The 24,151-nt window shown below is 40.1% G+C and overlaps 1 protein-coding gene across 1 annotated transcript; it reads right to left on the minus strand.

The window, feature by feature from the left end:
• Window positions 1-2,683: 2,683 nt before the first annotated feature.
• LOC129826280 (stanniocalcin-like) lies at window positions 2,684-12,296 on the minus strand. Its single transcript, XM_055886830.1, has 4 exons — window positions 12,003-12,296; window positions 6,063-6,205; window positions 5,736-5,947; window positions 2,684-5,553 (listed from the first exon to the last, which is right to left on the minus strand). The coding sequence occupies exons 1-4, from the start codon at window positions 12,115-12,117 to the stop codon at window positions 5,253-5,255; spliced, it is 771 nt and encodes a 256-aa protein (XP_055742805.1). The 5' UTR covers window positions 12,118-12,296; the 3' UTR covers window positions 2,684-5,252.
• Window positions 12,297-24,151: the final 11,855 nt, after the last annotated feature.

A 24,151-nucleotide genomic window follows, 5' to 3' on the forward strand; every position in this document is an offset into this window, starting at 1 on the left:
CCCATGTGGAGATGAATGCTCTCTGATTGGCTCAAAGTCAAGTTGTTGGCCACCGAGGAGCATTGCGATTCTACAAGTAGAAACGTCAGGTTCATTGGTACCAGGTCGGTACGCAGCAGGTGAGTCTTTTGCTCTAGCAATAGAAGAAACGGCCTCCTACTCTGAAAAGTACCTACTGGCAGTCTGTATCAGCAGTCAGATTCACCTAGTGTAACAGTATAACTTTATGGCGTCCCCTCGCCCCGACCTTGGGCGCAAACCAGGGACCCTCTGCACATATCAACAACAGTCACCCACAAAGCATCGTTACCCGTCGCTCCACAACAGCCGCGGCCGTTGCAGAGCAAGGGGAAACCCTACTTCAAGTCTCATAGCAAGTGACGTAACCGATTGAAACGCTATTAGCGCGTACCCGCTAACTAGCTAGCCATTTCACATCCGTTACACTAGCAAAATTCTTGCTTGACAAATATTTTTTTCCTAAAAGCATTTTTTTGGTCCATTTTAATGGAAATCTATTACAGTAAGGTACTTAATTGTTGCCCATAATTGTTTTCATATTGATATAAATATGGCTGAATTGGGTCTTTACATCTATACTTGTAGTAAAAGAGGCTAGTGCACTGCACTGTGCAAGAGAATGGGCTGATGACTTCCATGTGAGTGCCTCTTTAAAAGCAGAACATGTTGGAATCACTCTGTGCAGAGAAGCTGCATCACCTATCCCTGGGACTGGAGTGCTGCTGATGAGAAAGCCCTACAGGACTCTTCCAAATTGGCATGAAATTATATCTGTCTCTGACTGAGATAGCGGTCATGCAGCCACTTGCGTACCGCTCTCTCTTTTCCTGGGGCACTCCAATGGTACAGGCACTTTGCAGTTTCAGCTCGTTTGTGCTCAAGTTTAAGAAAGTTCATTTTCATAAGGACATGCTCTATTTGTCCTTGTTTCCTACTTCATGGATCCTAGCAGATTTGTCACAGCCAGAAAGCACTGAGGAGATATGGCTGGCTTGTGTAATATTCTATGGTATTGGTAGCAAGCTTCCCTATTCTGAATCAGACTGGAGATCAATATTGGCCATTGTGATATGCACATCTACTCTCAAGTGATGGAACTGCTTGTAATATCATCAGACAAATAACAACTCATTACAGTACAACTATTTATAGATATTCACTTGCTAATAATTGCACTTCTTTTTCAGATTTTAAGTTTAGATGTACAGTATGTGTTAGCAGAACAAAGTTTACATGTTAGTAAAATGAACGCAGTCAACACATTTGATACCATATGCCAGATATGATAATAGTTTATTTCTAATCAGCAAAGACACACAGATGATACATTTGTATCTTTCATAAGTTTCAGCACAGAGAAAAACCCCATACATATCTACAGTATGGGTATATATGTAGATGAGTATGTATTAAAGTGCAAGTGATTTACAAGGATCAATCATGCTTAACATACAGTAGCTACTGTATTAGGAACTTCAGCAAGCAATCTCCTCAAATATCTTACTGATTAATTTTATCTACGAATTTGAAAGTAAAGTAACTGTCACTACAATTAAGATGTCATTCTTATTAATCACCCCAGTAGTTTTAATTCTGGCAAAACATGTATACTGTATTTATATTGATTTCAAGTCTTGAGAAGAACGAGTACCACGAAGTTTCAGAGTACAGTCCCCAGCCTGCCCTAAACGTATAGTGTATCAACAGTGTATCAACAGAAACTGCTGCTGCTGATTTCACTATGGATAGATTTAGCTATAGATCTAGCTAATAATCCAGTAGGCCTATCACCAAAATTCACCCTAATCTTGATTTGCAACAAATAGCGTAGCTCTTTCCTGCAGTCAAATGACCAAATCGCCCTCTAGTGGCCTCATGGGTGGAATTATTCATATTTTTCATAATTGTATAAATCATAAACATGTATTTTTTTAACGCATAAAATCCGGTGTTTCTTTGCAAACGGTTTTGTTATATTTCAGTATTCTGTGATGTATACAAAGTGTAATATTGGGATGCCAACTCAAAATGGAATACATTTCAACTCTATATCTGACACGGTACAGGTGTCTTCATTTATCAAGCCCATAACCATGTGTGTGAGGTGTATACTTTTGTTTCAAAGGGTGCGTTTGTAAATCCACTCTGGCTATCTACGCCGATTTCCGGGCACTCTCGTCTAAATGTGTGCAAGAGCACAGAATGACTGAGCAATTTATGACCGGTGTCAGTAAATGTTGGCAAAAAACATAATTAAATTGTTGCCAGCAGCACAGTTAGTCAACAACGCGCTACATAACATGAAAACCACCTCTGCTAGGGTGAGTAAAATGGTCAGAGTGAGGTGTTCTGTCATTTGTGTCTGGAAGTAGCTAGAAAGCAAGCAAACTTCAGCCAGTTAGTTGGGTGCTTAAGTGCAGTTGTGAGGTCAGAAAGCTTGGAACAACCCTACTCCTCGGCCAGAGCGTCCAGAGCGTGCAGTGTGTGCTCTGAAAAAGCTATGAATTTACGAACGCCCAGAGCGCACTGGTACTTCAGAGTGAGTTTATGAACACACCTAAAATAGATTTGTTTAAGACTACCAAGAAACATTGTGTGACCCTGATTTAGCCCACTGCAGTAAAAGGCTAATGAACAAAACATGTCTTGAAATAACAAAATATGACTTGTAAGTCTGTTCATTTAATTTAATTCTCAGACTTTCATACACCACCTTTAAATGAAACACACATTCTAAAATATGATAATGAACCATCTAGGTTTGGGCACATCCTCATCAGAACAGACATTCAATATAAGATACATTCTCTGAAGTTACCCAGAACTTGGATGTATAAGCATAGTCTCAAGGGAGAGGAAATAAACAGAATACCATTGGCATATATTCACTGCAAGCAACATTCAAAGAAATGTACAAATTCCAGAAGAAGTGCCAAACTGAATGTAAATGGTCAAATGCAATTATACAGATTGATGCCAGGTTCTGTGAATGGGTTTTTACCAAAGATATCCAAGTAAATGTTTTAGGGGAAAATTAAAATCCATCATACAAGGGAGCAAGCTATTCTTTAGCAGCAACTGTTCTGGATTTGTCCAGCTATTACAGACACAGAGATATTAACAGTACAGAAAGGACGTAGCCCCAACCCATCACAAGTGTTGAACGATTCAGTGGCCCTTTAGTGGTCATAAGAGATGCAAAGTGCGCATGTAACATAAGTAATACAGTCTTACCATTTCTGAGGGATTTTTTCCCTTACTTTTTATTTTGAATATACACTATATTGCTACTAAAAGCAAGATATTATATCCCAAGAAAAATACTAAACAAAAAACAATACAACAGAGACCACAGCAACAAACTCAGCAACAGAAAGGGGGAGTCCAGGGGCACATTGCATTGCCTGCTACTTCACTATAAGTATGTGAGCAAATAAGCTGCTGCCACATATATTCAGTATCAGCTGGCTTTGTTTGTGACAAAGGGCATGTTTGTGTGTCACTGTGAATCCTCCATATGAGAGATTATTGCATAGGTTTGTGAGTTCTTAACATTTCAAATGATTTTGTATTGTAAAACCATCACATCTCTTTAACGTTCTTTTCCCCTATTGTACGTCTCCCTCAGCCAGGCATGTGCACTGTGAGAATACACTGCTCAAAGTCTTATGAATTAATCTCCCTCTATTGAAGCACTTATGAAGTTATGTCACTAGGGTAACCTTTCTGAGAGATACATTCTTTTGCATGATGTTAAGAATAGATTCACCAAATGCTTTGCAGTTCCGTCTTCAAGTTTATCTGTTTGTTAAATGTACAATGAATGGCTTGACCACAATTTCTCTCTACCTTTATAACATTATTAACTGGGTTTGGAAAATAAACACAAAGTCCCCTTGCAACAGTACATAAGTGACAATGTTGTTCCCCTATGTCCAGCACAGAGTCATACCATGGGTCCTATTCAGTCAACAGAGAGGAAAGTGTGGAGAGTGGCAGATACTATAGTATTTGATCATGAGCCCCCATTGAAATAGGAGCCATGACCAAACTGCACTTTAAAATTGTATATCTGTAACTAAAACTACAGCAACATCATAAAATAACAACTTAAATAATATAGTAGGAAAATAAATATCAATATTATACCAACAAGGCTTTTAAATAGTCATTATCAACATTGGAAGTCAGTGTGTATGATCCAACCCCTCCATGTCATATTCATCAGGGAGAATGTTGTTCATCAGTCCAAGGGGGTGACCTCTATCAATCTCAGGGGGTCACCTACTCATAAGTTACACTGCTGGTCCATACTTATTGTGAACTGAGTGTCACAGGACAGAACATATGTAGTTGTATCTAAACAATGCTATATTCTCTGGTATAGGCGTTAGCTAAACACCTTCCACCACATTTAAGTCTGCTTTGAATAACATTTTGGGTGGTTTCAAGTTATTTGGTCAGTCTAAAGTAGCTTCCTGCGCAAAGTTGATTAGGATTGCTCTCATCTGAGGGACACGCCTCTCTCCCAGAGCTAGCTGTGGCCATCTGAGACTAATAATTAATAAATAAATAAATCCTGTTTGTGTCAGTGACTATGTGACACTGATTTATATAGCACACTCATTTGACTAATCTCATCATAATATAGAAATATCTCACATAAACTGTATGAAACATCTATTAATAATGATCTATTGATGAAGATATTGTTGCCTTATCAATTGATATTCTACTAATGGATGCACATTTGAATATTGCAACCAAAATTATTTGGGAACACTTGTGCTCTATAGATATGAACCATACCTGCAGGTTTATGCTTGAAATCCTAGATAGAAAACTTAGAGGGACATCATCCTCACTAGGCTCTCAGAGGATACTTGGCTCTCAGATGATAGGATATCAAGTATGGGAAGTGAACAGGAATGAACAGGGCCAAGTTGTGGTGCTACAATAACAACATGTTCAATGAACAAACAGTGTGAGTGATAAGAGTTAGGAAATAGTTTAGGGGAGGGGATCCTCTCTAACCTAAGGTACAATGTATCTCACACAACAACTCAAACTTTGATGTTAAACATACTTGAAACACATTGGCTATTCTCTTAGAGGTGCATGTTATTTTCCAGTCTGGAGAGGAATGATTCTTAAATACTCAAGTGAAGAGACCACTGTTAGCTTGTTTATGTTTTTGAGGGGTGTGTGTAGTTTCTGAATCTGAGTGGGAGTTAGGAGCTGTCACCAGTGGCACGCTTCTTGCCTAAATGGCTGGCAGAGTCTCTGTTGCGTAGACCAGGCTGGATCTTATACATGTGTGGACCCATGGACCACTGCAAGCTCCCACGGCCCTCCACTCCAGTTGGAACGGCAGCAACAATAGCAGCAGCAGCCGAGGGGCAGGGCTTGTTCTGCAGCAGCTGGAAGAGAATTGTCATCTCTGGGCCAAGCCTGGACACCATACTGGCCCTCACCAGATCCACAGTCTCCTCATCACAGTCCATCAGGCTCTGGAGGAGCTTACCGTAAAACCTACAAGAGGATGCAGCATGCATTTTTGTTGCTGTACAATTTCAAAGTATGTTTTGGGAGCCCACTGAAATGTATTTGCTTCAATAGAGTGAGGGTATCAAATACATAGCTTTTGTTGTACAAAGTTGTATAAAGTTAAACAGAAATGGAAGCCCTTTGACCCACGTTTTCTAGGAACTCACCTGTTGGGGAAGTGGCTTGGGAGCTGTGCCACCTCTCCAATGGCATCTGGGTTGATGCGGGCGATAGTGCAGATATCCAGCTTGCTGTAGCACTCCTCCTGAACCTCTGAGATCATTCTTTGGAAGGTGGAGCAGCGGCGGATGGTGGGGAACACCTTTGAGGTGATGCCATTGGCAATGCACTTGAGGCTCTCTTTCACAAAGGCTTTGCCCTGCACAAAACCACATATCATAGTCATACCACAGAACATGACTCAACTTCAGTCAACAGGCTTAATCTACTGCAATATATTGTGTCAGATTTGAAGAGAGGAAGAATGATCATACCTGAGTGTCAAATTTAGCTGCACTGTACAGAAAGGACTTGCAGATGTCGTGCATGCCATCTGTGTCACACGTGGAGTTCTCCAGACAGGCGAAAGCTCCACAGCCTACTTGGAGGGCACTGTTCAGACAGCGTGCCACGTCAGCTGTAGACAGAGGGAAGGGATCATTAGCAGGGGGCAGGCTACCATACACCTCTCAACAAGAATTGAAAGATAATCAGCCTGTATTGGTTGTGAACCAAACAAGGAAGTGATCTGATGAGAATTTACATGCATAGTTGATTCTATGCCGATATCATCAATATTCAGACAAATTACAACTTGACTGGTCACTGGACACGTCAAACCCTTTAAGACTGGGAGACAATTTAGGATAATTACATTTCCTCTTTCTGGGAAAGAATTTTATGGATATTCCAGCATTTTGGTTCTTGGAACAGACTTGTGACCAACTGCACCAAAAATACCCAAAGGTTTATTATGGAGTCATGGCATGTCACACCCACACACACTGGTGCGAGTGTTGCTTATTCAGGATCAGGTTCTGCTGACTTTCACTTTTGGCACCAGACCCCTTGTTTCCATTACCCTCATATGTGACAAGGCAATAATATTATGCTCAATTGGAAGGTGTGCCAAACCACCTCTGACACTCATCACCATGAACTGTGCACACTTAACAGTACAGTCAAGTACCCTGCCCTCCATGGGTCACTGCCCCATTCCTCAGAAATAGATCTAATGTGCATGTGTCACATGAATATAGCCTCAGACTTAATATTAAAGAGCAAGCTGATATACACAGCTGTGTAAACTACTCTGACGAGGCAAAGATCTAAAATATCCAGAAACCCCCCCAAATGTCTCCAATGAGTGCCTCAGTAAGACTGGGACAAGTTCATGGTAAGCATACAGCAATTGTGACAATGAGCTGATGTACTGTATCACAAATGGATGCACTCTCGTTCATTGAACCTTTTGGGTCCAGCCGAGCCCACACTAATTAACTAGCAAATCAGCAATGAATCGCTATGGCTGTCAAGCAGATAAGTGATCTCTAAGTGGTACAACACTCTAATCACTAATCAAACTGTCCCTCCACCGTGTTTCTCTCAGGTCTTTAGATTATTTCCACATTCTGTGGATGCACGCATAGAAATATAGAAATTGTATTTCTAAAGATGCACACCCCTTCGATATCTCTTATTGGTAGGACCAAGGAGGCCAATGTGGCAGATACTTAGTCTGATGTAACCTCTGCATTGGTTTAAATAACAAATAAGGGCTTAATAATCACACCTAGATAACACCTCATTCATTGCCTTATCTCCTAATTTAGGCCTTTCACTGCTCTGCTCATTTTATGGGACTGTTAATACAACTGCCTTTCTGAGAATGTAGGCTATAGAAAACCATCTCATATACACATTTTTGGAAAGAGTGCACGAGCACTTATTCCATCAAATAATTTACCGGTAAACAGAATACATGGTGGTAGACAGCCCCCTGCAATGTAGACCTAGGCCATTACTATTTGTTTAATTTTTTTATTGCTATACAATATCATCACTTTTAAGGGGCCGTGCTTAGTTGAAAGATGTTATTTTCACTTTATTAATTGCATGGGAATACTATGGGCAGTTTCAGTTGGCAAGCCATTGAAAAGGGACTTAAAGGGAGCCTACTGAATGAGCAACCTGGACTTCACATAGAATTGTAATTTGTGCAATATGTTACGAATTTGAAAAACGTATCATATTTTATGAATTCCAATTTGTTGTGGCTAACCTTAGCTAGGTGGCTAATGCTAACATTTGCTAAGTGGCTAACATTAGCTAGGCTAGGGGTTAGGGTTAGTGGTTTTGTTAATTCAGATCCCCATTAGCTTTAGTAGAAGCAGCAGCTACTCTTCCTGCAGCCCACAAAAAAAACCATGACAAGTAACAAAACACTGATACACTGATAAAGGACAGTCACACAAATGTAAAATGCAATGATATACAAACAATACAACAAAAAACGAATACAAATAATACAACTAAAAATCTGACTGTTAGAGTGTGTCTGCTTGTCCCCTCACAGTCCCCGCTGTTCCATGAGTTATTTCATCTGTTTTTAAAAGGCAATTTTGCTGTTTGCTTGATTATTGGAGATGGAAGAGAGATCCATGCAATCATGGTTCTGTATAAAACTATTCGTTGCCGTAAATTTGTTTTGGACTTGGGTCCCTGGTGGCATGTCTTGTGGGGTATGTATGGGTGTCTAGTTAAATAAAGGTTAAATAAATCAAATAAATGTATGGGTGTCTGAGCTGAATGTTATTTGATTATGTAGACAATCTAGAATTTTCATCACAGTAATATTTATCATAAAACTAGACAAGATGCAGTACATTTCTTGTCAACCCTCAATCAGGAAAGACTGACATGCATGTTGTTGATGTTAGTTCTGTATGTGCAATTAAGGGCAAGATGTGCTGCTCTGTTAGGAGCAGTTACGTTAAAGGGTTAAGGTTAGCTAACATACTACGTAGTTGCAAAGTAGTAAGTAGTTGCTAATTAGCTAATTCTGTCCGTGATGAGATTCGAACACACAACCTTTGGGTTGTTAGAAATTTGCATTATACGCCAACCGATCCACCCTGACCAGCAAATCTACTTTTGTTTTTGCCTTAAACTTCTTGAGAATACAGGGGGTGCTGTTTCGCATTAGCATAATTGCCTCTACAGATTAAACTGCCTCTTATTCAATTATTGCTGTTACTATATGCATATAACCATATGCCATTGGATAGAAAACAAGCTATGGTTTCTAAAACCGTTCCAATTTTGTCTCTGAGTCAAACACAGGTCATTTCACAGCACTTTCCCTGAGCCAGAAGAAGATTGCAAGATGTGTATGCTCGCTTCAAAGCTCTGCCTATATATGGTCACGCGACCTATGACCCGAAACACACTTCCTTCTTCTTCCTCTGGGTGTCTGGAAGACGTCAGAGGAGAAATTTTTTGTTTATCTTGTACTGACGTGAAATAAGACCTATTTCTTTAGCGTGACCGACAACTTCCGGTTTCTGAGATACGCGTTTTCAGAGGTGCCATTGTCTTTTGTTATGCTGACGTTACGGATGAAAACTATCTCCGTGTCGAAGTTTGTTTGATACATGTGACCATATCACCGTAATGTATGTTTTTTCAATATAGTTTAATCAGATTATTAGAATTTTTTCGGGAGTTTTGCCGTGTTCCGTTCTTTGAGTTTTTTAACTTTGGACATGGACCGTGCCAGTCGACCAGTACCCAGGCTAAATGAAGAGGGGAGGTTGCCATTGTGAATGGATTGAACGACTCATCAGGACTAAGGACACCTTGATCAACATTCTGATGAAAGACCAGCAATAGTAAGACCCAATTTACGATGTTATTTCATATATCTGTCGTGCATGTGAACTGGTCGGGCGCGTCCAGCCGGTTCTGGCTGGCCTGGTTATGCTAATTTAGCGATACATTTTGTTTTCGCTATAAAACATTTAAAAAATCTGAAATATTGTTTGGATTCACCAGATGTTGGGCTTTCAATGTCTGTACGCTGTGTATTTTTTCTGAAATGTTTTAAGACAAGTAATTAGTTATATAACGTTGGTCTCTGTAATTGTTCTAGCTGCATCAGCACTATATCAGATTGCAGCTGCAATGTAGAACTGTGATTTATACCTGAAAAATGCACATTTAAAAAAAAAAAACTATGCTATACCATAAATATGTTATCAGACTGTCATCTTAAGAATTTGTTTGTTGGTTAGTGGCTATCAATATCTTAGTTTAGCCGAATTGGTGATAGCACCTGATGGAGTAAGAAACTGTTGGAGTAAGAAAATGGTGTCATTTTGCTAACGTGTTTAGCTAATAGATTTACATATTGTGTCTTCCCTGTAAAACATTTAAAAAATCTGAAATGGTGGTTTTATTCACAAGATCTGTGTCTTTCATTGGGTGTCTTGGACTTGTGATTTAATGATATTTAGATGCTACTATTTAATTGTGACGCTATGCTAGCGATGCTAATCAGTGTGGGGGGTGTGGGGGGTGCTCCCGGATCCGGGTTAGGTACTCTGTAGAGGTTTTAAGTAACCTTCCGTGTTATATCATAAATACGTGTCCTGGATATACATTTACTATGTTACATCTAGTCTATGAGAGCAGACTTGGAATGAGTGGGTGGGGACGTGCATCATGCCCAGTGGCGACGCGTCATTCAGGGAAGGTTGAGCCCCACCTGTTTAGTTAAATCAATTTTAAAAAATTGCCTGTTTTGCAGTTTTGATAGAACTCCTGGTCAATGGCCAACATTCTTTCATCAAACAAATGAACGTCTGAAAAATAGAGAAAGACATAGGCCTCCAGTGGCCAAACGGCCGTTTTAGCATTGGCAGCGCCATTGAGCGCTTCCATTTTAATGTAGTCAAGGATGGCTACAGGCTGCCACTTTTTTTTATTTTTTTAGGAACTCAGTCGGTGCCTCAACTTACTGTTGAGAGTTAGAATAGTAAAATGTACAGTTCGACATTTGGTTGTGCATCAACAGTTCTTCTCTTGTTTAGTCAGTCACTGACAGTCAGTCAGTTAGCTATGTCAGCTAAAAAAAAAAAATTGGTAAATTAGTCTAGCCAGTTATCTAAACTTGTAGTAATATTGATCGAATACCGACTGGGCACGCAGAGGGTGGCCCACATTGATTTTGTTAGTCACGCTCACTCAAAATGTGTAGAATTGCAGGAAATTATCTTTAAAAAACTGCCAACATTTCTATCCACCCCATGGCTAAACTCGTAGAATTTCTGGAAATTAGATTTAAGAAATGCTGAAGTTTTTTAGGGCCCCCAAAAGGCTAGAGCAGGCCCTTAATGTAGTCAACCGGGTGGGACTTCCAACTTCATTGGTTGATCCTTCCATTAGGAGGTGGACAACTTCAAAATGGAGATTGCCTCAATGGTGCTGCCCATGCGGTCACGGATGCTACAATGGCACAGATACAAAAATGAGTACTCTATCTATCTCTATGTGTTTCCACCCTCTTTGCTTTCACTTTGATAGGCCTATCCCCTTCAAGTTTGTTCTGGCATTAGGTGCTTCATTCATCCAGTCAAGACCGTAGCCAGTAGCCACAGGTGGGTGCAGTAGTCCATATTTATTTAGCCTACAGCAATAGTATCTTCACTTTACACTGGTGACTTCTTTGAAGAATACCAATACATTTAAAATATGATGGGTCCATAGTTGTTTCCAAACACTTGTAAATCGTTTATTTTGTGGTAAAAAAAAATATATCTTTAACAGTGCGTAAAGCAACATTGCAGGTAGACTAATGTATGACATTTGCAACACTGAAACGACATTACTTGTTGAGTATGTGACACAATCTATAAGCAAATCAAGTGTTTATAATACAATAAAGGCAGTGACCAAATAACCATTGATGCATTGATCCACACGATACAAGTGGGTTCACCTACATCAATGCATTTCCATATCTGTCCTAAAAGAAATATGAATCTCTCTCATGTTCTCTCCTCCGGTCACTCATCGGGTTTAACCAACCCACACGACCATTAATTCAAAGACATTTGTTCATAGACCATTTATTCAACATCTGATGGTGGTATACAGCTTTCAAGCACAGGTGTCAGTCACTGCGAAACTCGCACTCATCTGTTGCCGGTAAAACACCGGTAACGGTGAGTAACCTATCCTTGTTCAGCTATTCATTATCCTGTCGATCAAGGCGTTCGTTCACTTGGAAACAGAGCTGCATATCATGAAATGGCAAACATTTCCCCCCCCATACTGTGCATACAAGGTAATATAGGATAAAAAAATATGTGCATGAGAACACCGCATCCGCTAAAAAATTTGCAATATTGTAAAAGAGACTGTTTGTTACTTACAAGGGGTATTTGCTGAAAAGCGGGCTCTTCTGGGTGAATACGACTCGTTCTGATCCAGTTCATATGCAGATGCAATCAGCACCATTAGAAGAAAAAGTCCGGTCCTCAAAGGCATTATTCAATAATCACTGATGATCTATCAAAATAGAAATAGTGTTTCTTGCTTATCTTATTTATAGTTCATACAGCTCTGAAGATGTACAGTGCCGTGTTTTCAACAATGTAAATCTATTAGGTAACTAAGTAGGCTACCATCTACACAATGCGGCTTCCCTGGACCGTACACTGATTTCTTTTGACGAGCATGACAGATAGAGCGCTGGTCTGCATGGGTTTATATCGGACTGCGCACATTACGAGTCTCCTGGTTAGCCCAATCAAAACACAGCATCCACGACCACGCTTTCTCTCTCCACCACCCTGCTTTCTCTCTCCAGTCGCCTAATTGATTGATCATTTTACTGTAGCCTACATTGAAATTCAACTCATGTGGTCTTGGGTAGCCCATTACGCGACAATGATAGCCTACAACATTATTATTTCAGTCGATAAAACAATTAATCTTTAGTGCCTCTTGCCATCTCAAGTCAAACTGAGTTCATTAGCCTATTTATTCAGTCAAAATTGACATTAATTTGTTTTTATAGTCAATGCCTTTCGGTCTATCTGTTCTCTTCAACCAACCGTTGACTGGCATATTCACTTGATTGATTGTTCATTATGTTTCTGTGCACCATATGCAAACTTCAGTAAGAGTGAAATAGATTTAATGTTACCTGATGTTACCTGAACCCATGCAAACCAATATCATATAGTCCTTTTTTGCTATTTCCATTTGCTAAAATAGACAGGACAGATTGGTGGTAACATTGACACTGGGTAAGTTCTCGACAACCAGTGGCATGGTCCAGTCCAATTTCTGTCAATACGAATGTATCAATTGCATCTTGAAACAATGCTCAATTACTTTATTATGTTTATTTATTGCCTACCGGAATGAATAGATGACATAATGTGTATACGTTATACTGCTTAGACTAATAGATGTGAATTAATAACCTGCGATTTTAGTCAAATGGCTTGCGCGCTTTGTCGTACATAAATGTCTTAGAAAAAATATCAACTGAAGTTATTCAAATGATTAGACTTTTATCGCATTGGCATTTTGCTGAACCATGCTCAATAAATGATACCATTGTTGGTTTAACGGATAGAATGTATTTAACATTGAGATAAACTACCTCATTATTGACATAAAGTATGTTATGTATGGATAACCATCATTGTTGACGTATTCCCTGCTTCGCGGCATGCCAGTGAGAGACTTAGCCAGGCACGGATCCAAACGAGTTGGAGCTACATGTGCCAAAGGGATGCCAATAAAGTGTCACCCATGTCAAATTTGTGATATTCCATATTACAGTGCCATTATGCCAAGGTGTAATGGTGGTATCTCCATGTCAGTACATCCATCCATCTACCCATTTGTAGATTTATGTATAGCCTATGCTACTCTACTAGAGTGACTTTGGTGTAAAGCCAATGTAATACCTGAGTTTGATCCTCACTTTCTGGTCTAGGAAGCCACTATGTGCAGGCTTTGGTTTCAGTCCAGCACTAACACACCTGATTCAACTTATTGTATTTTTGGACCAAACCTGCCCATTCTATTTCAACAAGAGAAATACATATTTATCTCTTATCAAGACATCTTTCTATCTAGGCCATAATAGCATTAGATCTGGGAGACAAGGGATAGAACATCATCCTGTTTAGAATCAAAGCATTTGATCAGTTGAGTTGTCTTTCATGTGGCACTACACACACAAATACACAACTCTCACATATATCTAAATTAGTAGGTCTATAATATCTCCACAACCTTATATCGGCGGAGGGCTTTTACCTTAGTGAGCCCTCATTCACATTTTCATAGGCTACCTTGTGGAATATTATAATTACTTTTTTTTATTAATATATATATATTTTACGGTTATGGTATAGGTATTTTCTTCATAGGCAGTCCCAGGAAACTTCCAAACGTAATAGAGGCCCAATATAGAATTCTTTCACTCCTGGAAGTCTGGTCCTCAGACACCATTTAGTAATTTATCTTGTTTCAATGTTTTTCATGACAGCAAATGTAAACTGGAACGTACGAATGTGCCCTTGAGTGCTTAATATAAGAAATGTAGTGCCATTTTGGCTAAAGAAAGAATCCATATGTTTGCTCAGCATTTTACATTAAATTACTTGTTTTCTTTTCTGGTGTTTCAAAGAAGAAATGTTCAAAGGCTTTTATAAAAGCATCTCTCTCTCTCTCTTTGTTATGATTGCTTTGGCGATGGTGATGCTTTAACCCTGATTGGTTTGACCCCAGAACCGTTCAGAGCCAGGCACTTTGCCAAGTCTCCTCTTGGCAGCTTGTCTTTACAGGGTAGTTCAAACATGGCAACACAGTCTCTGTTAGATATCTTTCATAGAAAATCTAAGGCTGTCCACTGTCATACAGAGACGTACTGCCCTGTGCTGCAGTGCAATGGTCAAAATAGTTCATCAAAATGTAACATCCCAAATTAATTAAACATAGATCCTTAAATCTCAGGACTTATTGAGTGGTTATACCTGGGACTCTCTAGAAGTTGGTAAAATCCCTCTTTATGAGTACTCAAGTAAAGAATCTTCCTTTGGGAACTTAGCCATAACACAAACCCATTTCAGGAGACAATATCTGTGTCGTCTGGATAAGTGATAGTGAATCCCCTTGTCATGCTGAATTAGGTAATTCCCCTAATTTCCAGAATACAGCAGGCAGAATAGACTGGCATCATGCTAGTATTGAGAGCAGAGTTCAAAGACAGGACAAATCTGCCACAGAGAGTGAATACTCAATCACCTGGCGTAGCACAACATGGCAGCTTTGCATTCATTTCCATTGAGGTAGTATTAACAGATTTTCAGATTACAAGGCACTTTGCATCCAGTCCTGTCTGTAGTCCATCACAGATACAGTGCCTTCAGAAAGTATTCATACCCCTTGACTTATTCCACATATTGTTGTGTTACCTGAATTCAAAATGGATTAAATATAATTTTTTCTCCTCACCCATTTAACACACAATACCCCATAATGACAAAGTGAAAACATGTTTTTAGACATTTTTACACATTTATTGAAAATCAAATACAGAAATGTCTCATTTACATAAGTATTCACACCCCTGAGTCAATACATTGTGGAAGCACTTTTGGCAGTGCTTACATCTGTGGGTCTTTCTGGTTAAGTCTCTAAGAGCTCTCCACACCTGGATTGTGGAACATTTACCCATTATTCTTGAAAAAATTCTTCAAGCTCTGTTAAATTGGTTATTGATCATTGCTAGACAACCATTTTCAGGTCTTGCCGTAGATTTTTAAGTATATTTAACATTTTACTGCAGTGGGATAAATCAGGATCACACAGTGTTTCTTGGTAATCTTAAACAAATCTACTTTGAAACAAAAGTATATAGCTCACACCCATGGTTATGGGTATATAAAAAAGAAGACACCTGTACCATGTCAGATATAGAGTTGAAATGTATTACATTTGGAGTTTGAATCCGCATATTACACTTTATATACATAACAGAAGACTGAAATATAACAAAACTGTTTGACATATAAACACTGGGTGTTCGGCAGTTTAAAAAAGAATAATGTTTATTAGTTATGAAATTATGAAAAATATTAATAATATTCCACCCATGAAGACACTAGGTTATTTGACTGCAAGAAAGTGCTACGTGAAAACTGTAACTCGGCCACTTGGGAACATTCACTGTCTTCTTGGTAAGCAGCTCCAGTGTAGATTTGGCTTGTTGAAAGGTGAATTAATCTTTCAGTGTCGGCACTGAAAAATTAAAATGAATTGCTTTGTAACATCAAAACTAGTGGCAACTGAGCTGCCACCAACTCGAAGGAGATGAAACCTTAACTTTGCTGAAGTATTCAAACACAACATCCTGAGATGTTTTGAAACATTACATGGTGTGTTGTAACACCACTTAATTAAGTGTTGTGCAACACCTTGCCAGGGACTGGGAACACTAACAGAAAAGGTTGAAAACACTATTTTGGTGTTTCGAGTTCTGTTTAGTGCAGAAGTAGATACCGTCTCTATTGGTGTTGTGTCCTCTCTCTAAAGCTTCTAAACACCATTATGATGTGTTGAATCGTGTCTAGTGCAGAATTAGATCCCTTTTTCTGAAGTTTGGGTGTTTAACATTGTTTTATATATTTGATCATTTGCCATTTTATACTGTTTTGGCAAGCATTGTCAAGCACAGTGTTCAAACCACCAGTAGTAATTAGAGATTGACCTGTAAGAATTGAGGATTCTGTGCTTGCCTCTTCCATTGACAATCATGCATGTGGGAATGGTTGCTGTCTTCATAGAACGTCAGTTTGCCTCACGGTTTTGATATCCATTCATCATGATCCATTATACGTCATGGCACAACAAGCTAAACAAATATAGACATATACTTTTCTTTCTTCAAACATGCATACAACATTATGTGAAAGAATCATGAAGCCCCCCCAAAAATGAATACCCACAATCGTCTAAAACAGAGTTGCGTGGCAAGCTAGGAAATGCAAGGTGATTAAAACCAAAGACTTCAAATGAGTTCAATCACAACATTTTCTCTCTCTTTGGTTATCCTCATGAAAGATACTTCATTTTGAACAATGCATTAAGTTGGATGTATTCTCACATTATTTTGGTAAAATGAAATTAACAAATAATTGAATGACTTGCATACATAAAAAAATTAAAGTTACTGTGTGGCTGTGGGGTTGAGTGGGTAAAATTCCAATGAAATGTACCATCTTACTGTCCCTCCTGTTTCTAATCTGTCTAAATTAAGCATTGAAAAAATAAAGGTGAAGTTCCATAAAAAAATATTCTCCATAGGCCCTTATCATCAATCAATATTTAGGCTATAAACCATTTGCATTTATAAACCATTGATTGTATTAAAAACACAGTTTTTGTATTTTGATGCTGCCTTTTACATGCACTGAACAAACATCAATATTCAGGTACTTAATTACTGTTTTAAAACACATTACGTTGGGTTTACATCCAAGCACCAGATGTCAGGTACATTACTTTTCATGGTTTCATTACAAAGTCATTGTGTTTTGAGACTTTCTATCTTTATAGTGTGGTGGAAAGCAGACAAAAAGCAGACAAAAAGCAGACAGAACACATGCAAAATCCTATAGGACTTTGCCTGTGCTTAGCTCCGTTCCGTTTATTTTTAATCCTGAGAAACTCCCCAGTCTTTAACAATTACAAGCATACCTATAACATAATGCAGCCACCACTATGCTTTAAAATATTTAGAGTGGTACACCGTGATTTGTTGTATTGTATTTTCTCCGAACATAACAATTTATATTCAGGACAAAAAGTTAATTGGTTTGACACATTTTTTGCAGTATTACTTTAGTGCCTTGTTGCAAACATGATGCATCATCCAAAGTGTAGTTAATAACTTCACCACGCTCAAAGGGATATTCAATGTCTGATATTCAAAGTCATTTTTTAAATTTCAGGATGTAGCACATCAAAATATGGAAAAAGTAAAGGGGTGTGAATACTTTCTGAAGGCACTGTAGCTGCTCTGTCACTGACCCATTGTTATTGCAAACATTTTCATTATGAGAAAACCACCACAGTAATACATGCCTTATCTGATTAGGATATGTCACAAAACATTTTGCTCATAAACTAAGCACATACATATTTGCATACTCGCATACATGAGTCCATCAAATGTACTTAATTAACCTCATACATGAGTAATACCATAATCAAATCCACTATATGACTTTATGCCAGTGCCTGTACAAAAATGTCAGTCATTGTCATAGAAGTTCCAATTATATGCCAGTCATAGTCCTGTAACTACAGTCTGGTACAGCATGGTTTGGTGTTGGAGTATCTGCAGTGTAAACTGTCAGAGTTACAATACCACCTGACGTTAACTACAATTATGCTTGTGTCCACAAGAGGTAATTTGAGGAGGCAATATAACCGACAGGTGTGAGACATCTATAGTGACTTTGTCATCTTACTACGTGCCTACTGTACTGCATAAAGGTCTTACCTGTCATGTGGAATGCCAATTGAATGTTTATTGAATGGAATACTGTACATTGAACTTGGCTACTGGCTTTGTGGCTTCCTGGAAAAAAGCTAAACATTTAGCTCTTTTTTTAGTTTTGAGATTACTTGCCAATCCCTTTAAATACTGTAATAAATGTTATGTTTGAATCCTTGCTAAACTATCTTTCTCTTTCCAGCAGTTTTGGTACTTTGGCCAAGAACAAGTCACAATACCGTTTAAATTCCTGTACCATAACATTTTTGTTGTTTACTTGGTAGGGTTGAAAAGCCAGATGGGTCAGGTATATTAATCGGCTATGTTCCATACATGCCTACAAAGACTTTGATTAGGTGATTAGGGGTATTCAATGTATGACTAGTTTTGATTCTGAATTGTACCTGAACTGTATACAGAACGCTGTTGTTTATCTCCTTAGTTATTCATGTAAGAGTATTTGCTTAGTTATAAAAGTAATTGTTATAAAACATACTTTATTTGTGCTGTTTGCAGAAGCCTGCTCTCAATCAGAGGGCCTGACCTCACGTGGCCCATCCATTGCTATGTTGAACGTAGGTGCATTTTCTTTCCTACGATGGCTGCCGCTCGCTGTATCAGAGCTGTTTTGCTGAGGATGTCAGAGTTCAGTATGAGGCTCCTAATGCCTGCTGCCCTCTCATGCCAGTGGTGGAGTTAACCTCACTTGACATGGCATGTAGAGAACTTTGGAAATACGTTAGTTAGAGAAAATGAGACAGTGACATGTTTTTAAAGACCCATGATTATGCTCTGTCTTGGCACTGAACGTATTGAATGTACAGTATATGCTGCAGAAGGACAGTATCATCTCTCTCCCCCTTCACCCACTTTGATGATCATCTGGCTGGTTGATAGATTTCCTTCTCCGTGGAGCTCTGGGACTGTGTAGAAGTGTGGCACCGCTGTGGGCTGTAGCTCCATGCAGGGAGAGAGGGAGGGAAGATTGCATCTGGCAGCACTGAGCAGGGACTGGGGCTCACCATCAGATATCGTTCACCACTGTCATTACCATCCCAATGATTGAGGGCTCTCAAATGCAGATGTGAGGGAATTAAAATATAACTAACATATACAGTGCATTCTGAAAGTATTCAGACCCCTTGACTTTTTCCACATTTTGTTACAGCCTTATTCTAAAATGGATTCAATAAAAATGCTCCCTCATCAATCTACACACAATACCCCATCATGACAAAGCGAAAACAGGTTTTTAGAAATTGTTGCAAATTTATATAAATAAACAAAACAGAAATACCTTATTTACATAAGTATTCAGACCCTTTGCTATGAGACTCAAAATTGAGCTCAGGTGCATCCTGTTTCCCATTGATCATCCTTGAGATGTTTCCACAACTTGATTGGAGTCCACCTGTGGTAAATTCAATTGACTAGACATGATTTGGAAAGGCACCCACCTGTCTATTTAAGGACCCACAGTTGACAGTGCATTTCAGAGCAAAAACCAAGCCATGAGTTCCGAGACACGATTGTGTCGATGCACAGATTTGGGGAAGGGTACATAAACATTTCTGCAGCATTGAAACTCCCCAAGAATACAGTGGCCTCCATCATTCTTAAATGGAAGAAGTTTGGAACCACCAAGACTCTTCTTAGATCTGTCCGCCCTTCCAAACTAAGCAATCGGGGGAGAAGGGCCTTGGTCAGGGAGGTGACCAAGAACCCGATGGTAACTCTGACAGAGCTCCAGAGTTCCTCTGTGGAGATGGGAAAACCTTCCAGAAGGACACCCATCTCTGCAGCACTCCAACAATCGGGCATTTAAGGTAGAGTGGCCAGAAGGAAGCCACTCGTCAGTAAAATGCACAACAGCCCGCTTGGAGTTTACCCAAAGGCACCTAAAGGACTCTCAGACCATGAGAAACAAGATTTTCTGAAGTGTCACGTCTGGAGGAAACCTGGCACCATCCCTACGGTGAAGTATGGTGGTGGCAGCATCATACTGTGGGGATGTTTTTCAGCAGCAGGGACTGGGAGACAAGTCAGGATCGAGGGAAAGGTGAACAGAGGGAGATCCTTGATGAAAACCTGTTCACCTTCCAACAGAACAATGGCCCTAAGCACACAACCAAGACAACACAGGAGTGGCTTCGGGACAAGTCTCTGAATGTCCTTGAGTGACCCAGCCAGAACCCGGACTTGAACCCAATCGAACATCTCTAGAGAGACCTGAAAATAGCTATTTAGCGACGCTCCCCATCCAACCTGACTGAGCTTGAGAGGATCTGCAGAGAAGAATGGGAGAAACTCCCCAAATACAGGTGTGCAAAGCTTGTAGCGTCATACCCAAGAAGACTTAAGGCTGTAATCGATGCCAAATGTGCTTCAACAAAGTACTGAGTAAAGGGTCTGAATTCTTATGTAAATGTGATATTTGAGTTCTTTTTTTTGCAACAACAAAAAATTACAACCAGTTTTTGTTTTGTCATTATGGGGTATTGTGTGTAGATTGATGAGGGAAAAAAACAATTTAATCAGTTTTAGAATAAGGCTGTAACGTAACAACATGTGGAAAAAGTCAGAGGGTCTGAATACTTTCCAAATGCACTGTAGCTTGGGCTTTGAGCCCTGGAAATGTTCAGCAATGAAAAACCTACTCAACCAACAGCAGTAAACAACCAGAGTGTAGAGGAATATTCTAAAAACGATGTTTCCTTATTGTAGCTCACAACTATTGTTACGGCCATTTAAAAACGTTATTTGTTCATACCGTTGTACTGTAAATATACCTTGTCAACCACTCCTCTGAATGTGTTAATGTACAAAGGAATTACTGAAGTGGGTGGCTTGTAAATGTTCATCCTATGTTCTTCTTTTGAACAGTAAACCACACATAATGTGAAAATGGTAGATTTCTTTGAGAGAGATTAGAATCACAATTCCTTTGTTTCATCCAATGCATGCCAAGTAATTTAATACAACAGTTCCTAAGGCAGCTTTGCAAAGCAGATGCCAGTGTGAGCAGAGAATACACTGGCAATTTAGTTCAACCAATCTTTAGGGAATAGCGGATCTCTCTAGCATAATCTGCCTGCAGCAGATACACACACTATCTGACATTATATCCACACATTGAATTAAAAAAACACTGCCATCAATTCCTGGGAATCTTAGTAATCAAGATAAACTGAGTGATCAAATAACAGTTTTTACAACCTTTCAAAATTACTTTCGTAAATATTTCCAACATATTTCCAAATATCAAGACCACAGGCAGACTCCTATTGCAGATGTAGCCTATCTAAGTAGCCACAATTGTGTTGTATATTTTCATTATGCCGAGGGTAGACTTGATACTGGTGTTGAGTAGGTTAGAGCCACTCCATTGGTAAATTATTATATATCCCGTAATAAGGAAACAACCAAAGTATTTTCCATGCATTTGGCTTATTCCACTGAAGTGCCTCATGTCCAATCTGTGAAACAGTATACTCCAGTTACTTTGAACACTTTGTTAAAAGCAGTTGTGTTGCTAATTGTTATAGGTTTGGCCTGGGAAATAGGGGGATGTAGTCCTCGATCATTTTAAAGGAAATTAAGAGATAAAAGCACAGGTGTACAGGTATGTATAGTCAATACATGTATTTCTTGTAAGTCAAAAATTGACATTCAACATTGTTACATTAGTGCCATGCATAAGGGACTTGTGAGACATTTGGAATCTTTCAGTGAATAATACTGTCATGTAAATGTAAATGCTGCCTCAGCAACATCCTGATGGACAGTGTTTGTCTCCAACAGTGTGTCAAAAATGTTCCAATATCATAAACACACAGGGGAGGTACATTCCAACAAAAGAAACATGGCAAGTTTATACATCAGGTGGAAACCATAAAAACATGCACATGGTCTAGAGAACATTACGTGATTCCCGATATGGATGCGGTAAGAGATCAATGGAGGGCAGACTATGGGGGAGAGAACAAGGACCCCGTCGCTGGCGCCCATTCAAAAAAGCTGATTTAACAAAGTGGATATTCGTCAAATCCATCATAATATATATATTCTAACAGGCTCACAATGTGGTTACTAAAATCAGATTTCAATATATTTGGCAGTTTTTGCGGCATAATATTTAGAAGTTGTCTTTTTTAGTTTTCGGAAAAGAAAAACTGGTAGCATAGCTAGCCATATATAAATCGGTCATGGTAGTTTAAGTAATTTTGAAGTGTAATGCAGTTGATTGGTGACGATGACATAAACATGTATTGGGGTTGACATCCGAACAAGCATGATATTCCATTTTTTACCCCAACATAGTGTAAAATAAACATATAAAAATAGTCTAAATGTAGGCACATTTTGATGTGTGGCAATAAGGAGATTTTGGATCTATCCCCTATCAGCTATGAAGGTAAGATCCAGATGCAGACCTTGTCTGACCAATAGTTTAATAATCCCAAAGGGGCAGGCAAATAGACAGGTCAAGGCAGGCAGGGCCAATAGCCCAGAGAAGTGGGGGAAAGGTACAGGACTGCAGGCAGGCTCAGGGTCAGGGCAGGCAAGGGTCAAAACCAGGAAGGCGAGAAAAAAAGAGAGACTGGGGAAAAGCAGGAGCTGAGACAAAACGTTGGTAGGCTTGAACAAACAAGACGAACTGGCACGGACAGACAGAAAACACAGGTATAAATACACAGGGATTAATGGGTAAGATGGGGGTGGAGACAATCACAAAGGCAGGTAAAACAGATCAGGGTGTGACAGCACCCCCCCCCTGTCCGTCCGTCCGTCCTACCTGGGCGCGTATCTGGTTGACCAGGGTGCCGGCAGTGGAAGTCGGCTATGAGGGCTGGGTCCAGGATGTCTCTAGCGGGGACCCAGCACCTCTCCTCCGGGCCGTAACCCTCCCAGTCTACCAGGTACTGGAAACCCCTGCCACGTGGTCGAACACTCAGGAGTCGTCTTACCGTGTTTGCCGGATGACCATCGATGAAACAGATGGAAACAGAAGACAGAGGGCTGTGAGACATGGGCTTAAGCCTAGTGTCACATCTGCTCCTGCCATGCCCTCTAGTGCTCATCCGGTGTCTCCTTGACCTGCCGCCGCTCTCTCCCTCTCCCACTGTGTGTGTGTGTGTGTGTGTTTGTGGGATTGTGTGGGTGGAGACAGGTGTGCTGGAGTCAGAGCAGATCCCCACCAGCTGCAACCTGTTCCATAATCAATACCTCTACAAATACTCAGTCCTGCCACTTCCACACTACCAGATCGTAATCTCTGCCCAGTCAGTCCATGTTTCTAGCCGTTTGTTCCTGTTGTCCTGTTGTGCCTGTTTTCCCTTGCCTGTTTTCCTCTCCGCTACAGTTCTGCCCGCCCTGACTCTGGTCCTTGTCTCCAGTCCGACTTCTCGTCAATCCTGCTACCCTGTCCTGGATTCCCCACTCTATGCTCCCTTCGATTCCCCTCTGGACCTGCTTACTTTGTCCCCACACCTCTCGCTCCAGCCTCACCCTCCGCACCTGGTTTCCAGCAACCCGCCCGAGCTTCCCCTGGCCTGCTTTCAATCTTCCCCCCATGTTTCAATAAATACCTTGGTTACCTCATCCCAGTCTCCTTGTCTGAGTTTGCTCTTGGGTTTACCTGTTCCGCTCCGCATGATACCTAGATACATGGAAAGGGAGGTGAATACGGAGGGTACGGGGTAACAAAAGATGAACAGCAGTGGGGCTAATAACTCTAGAGATGGGGTACGGGCCGATGAACCGGGGGGAAACTTTACGGGAGTTCACCCGGAGGGGCAGGTCCTGGGTGGAGAGCCATACCCTCTGCCCGAGCCAATAGCGTGGAGCAGGGGTCCGGTGGCGATCCGCTTGTCGCCTATACCTGGAAGTGGTCTTCAACAGAGCAGTCCGGGCTCTTTTCCAGGTACGGCAACAGCGGCGTATTAACATTTGGGCAGAGGGATTGCTGACCTCCTCCTCTTGCTCGGGGAAGAGCGG

This window comes from Salvelinus fontinalis, chromosome 28, assembly GCF_029448725.1.
Source record: "Salvelinus fontinalis isolate EN_2023a chromosome 28, ASM2944872v1, whole genome shotgun sequence".
NCBI lineage: Eukaryota > Metazoa > Chordata > Actinopteri > Salmoniformes > Salmonidae > Salvelinus > Salvelinus fontinalis.

Coding starts and splice junctions, on each gene's coding strand:
- LOC129826280 (XM_055886830.1), bottom strand. CDS start 12,117: ATGCCTTTGAGGACCGGACTTTTTCTTCTAATGGTGCTGATTGCATCT. Junction 6,206..12,002: donor CTTTTCAGCAAATACCCCTT/GTAAGTAACAAA, acceptor CTCTGTCTACAG/CTGACGTGGCACGCTGTCTG. Junction 5,948..6,062: donor CAGCTAAATTTGACACTCAG/GTATGATCATTC, acceptor GGTTTTGTGCAG/GGCAAAGCCTTTGTGAAAGA.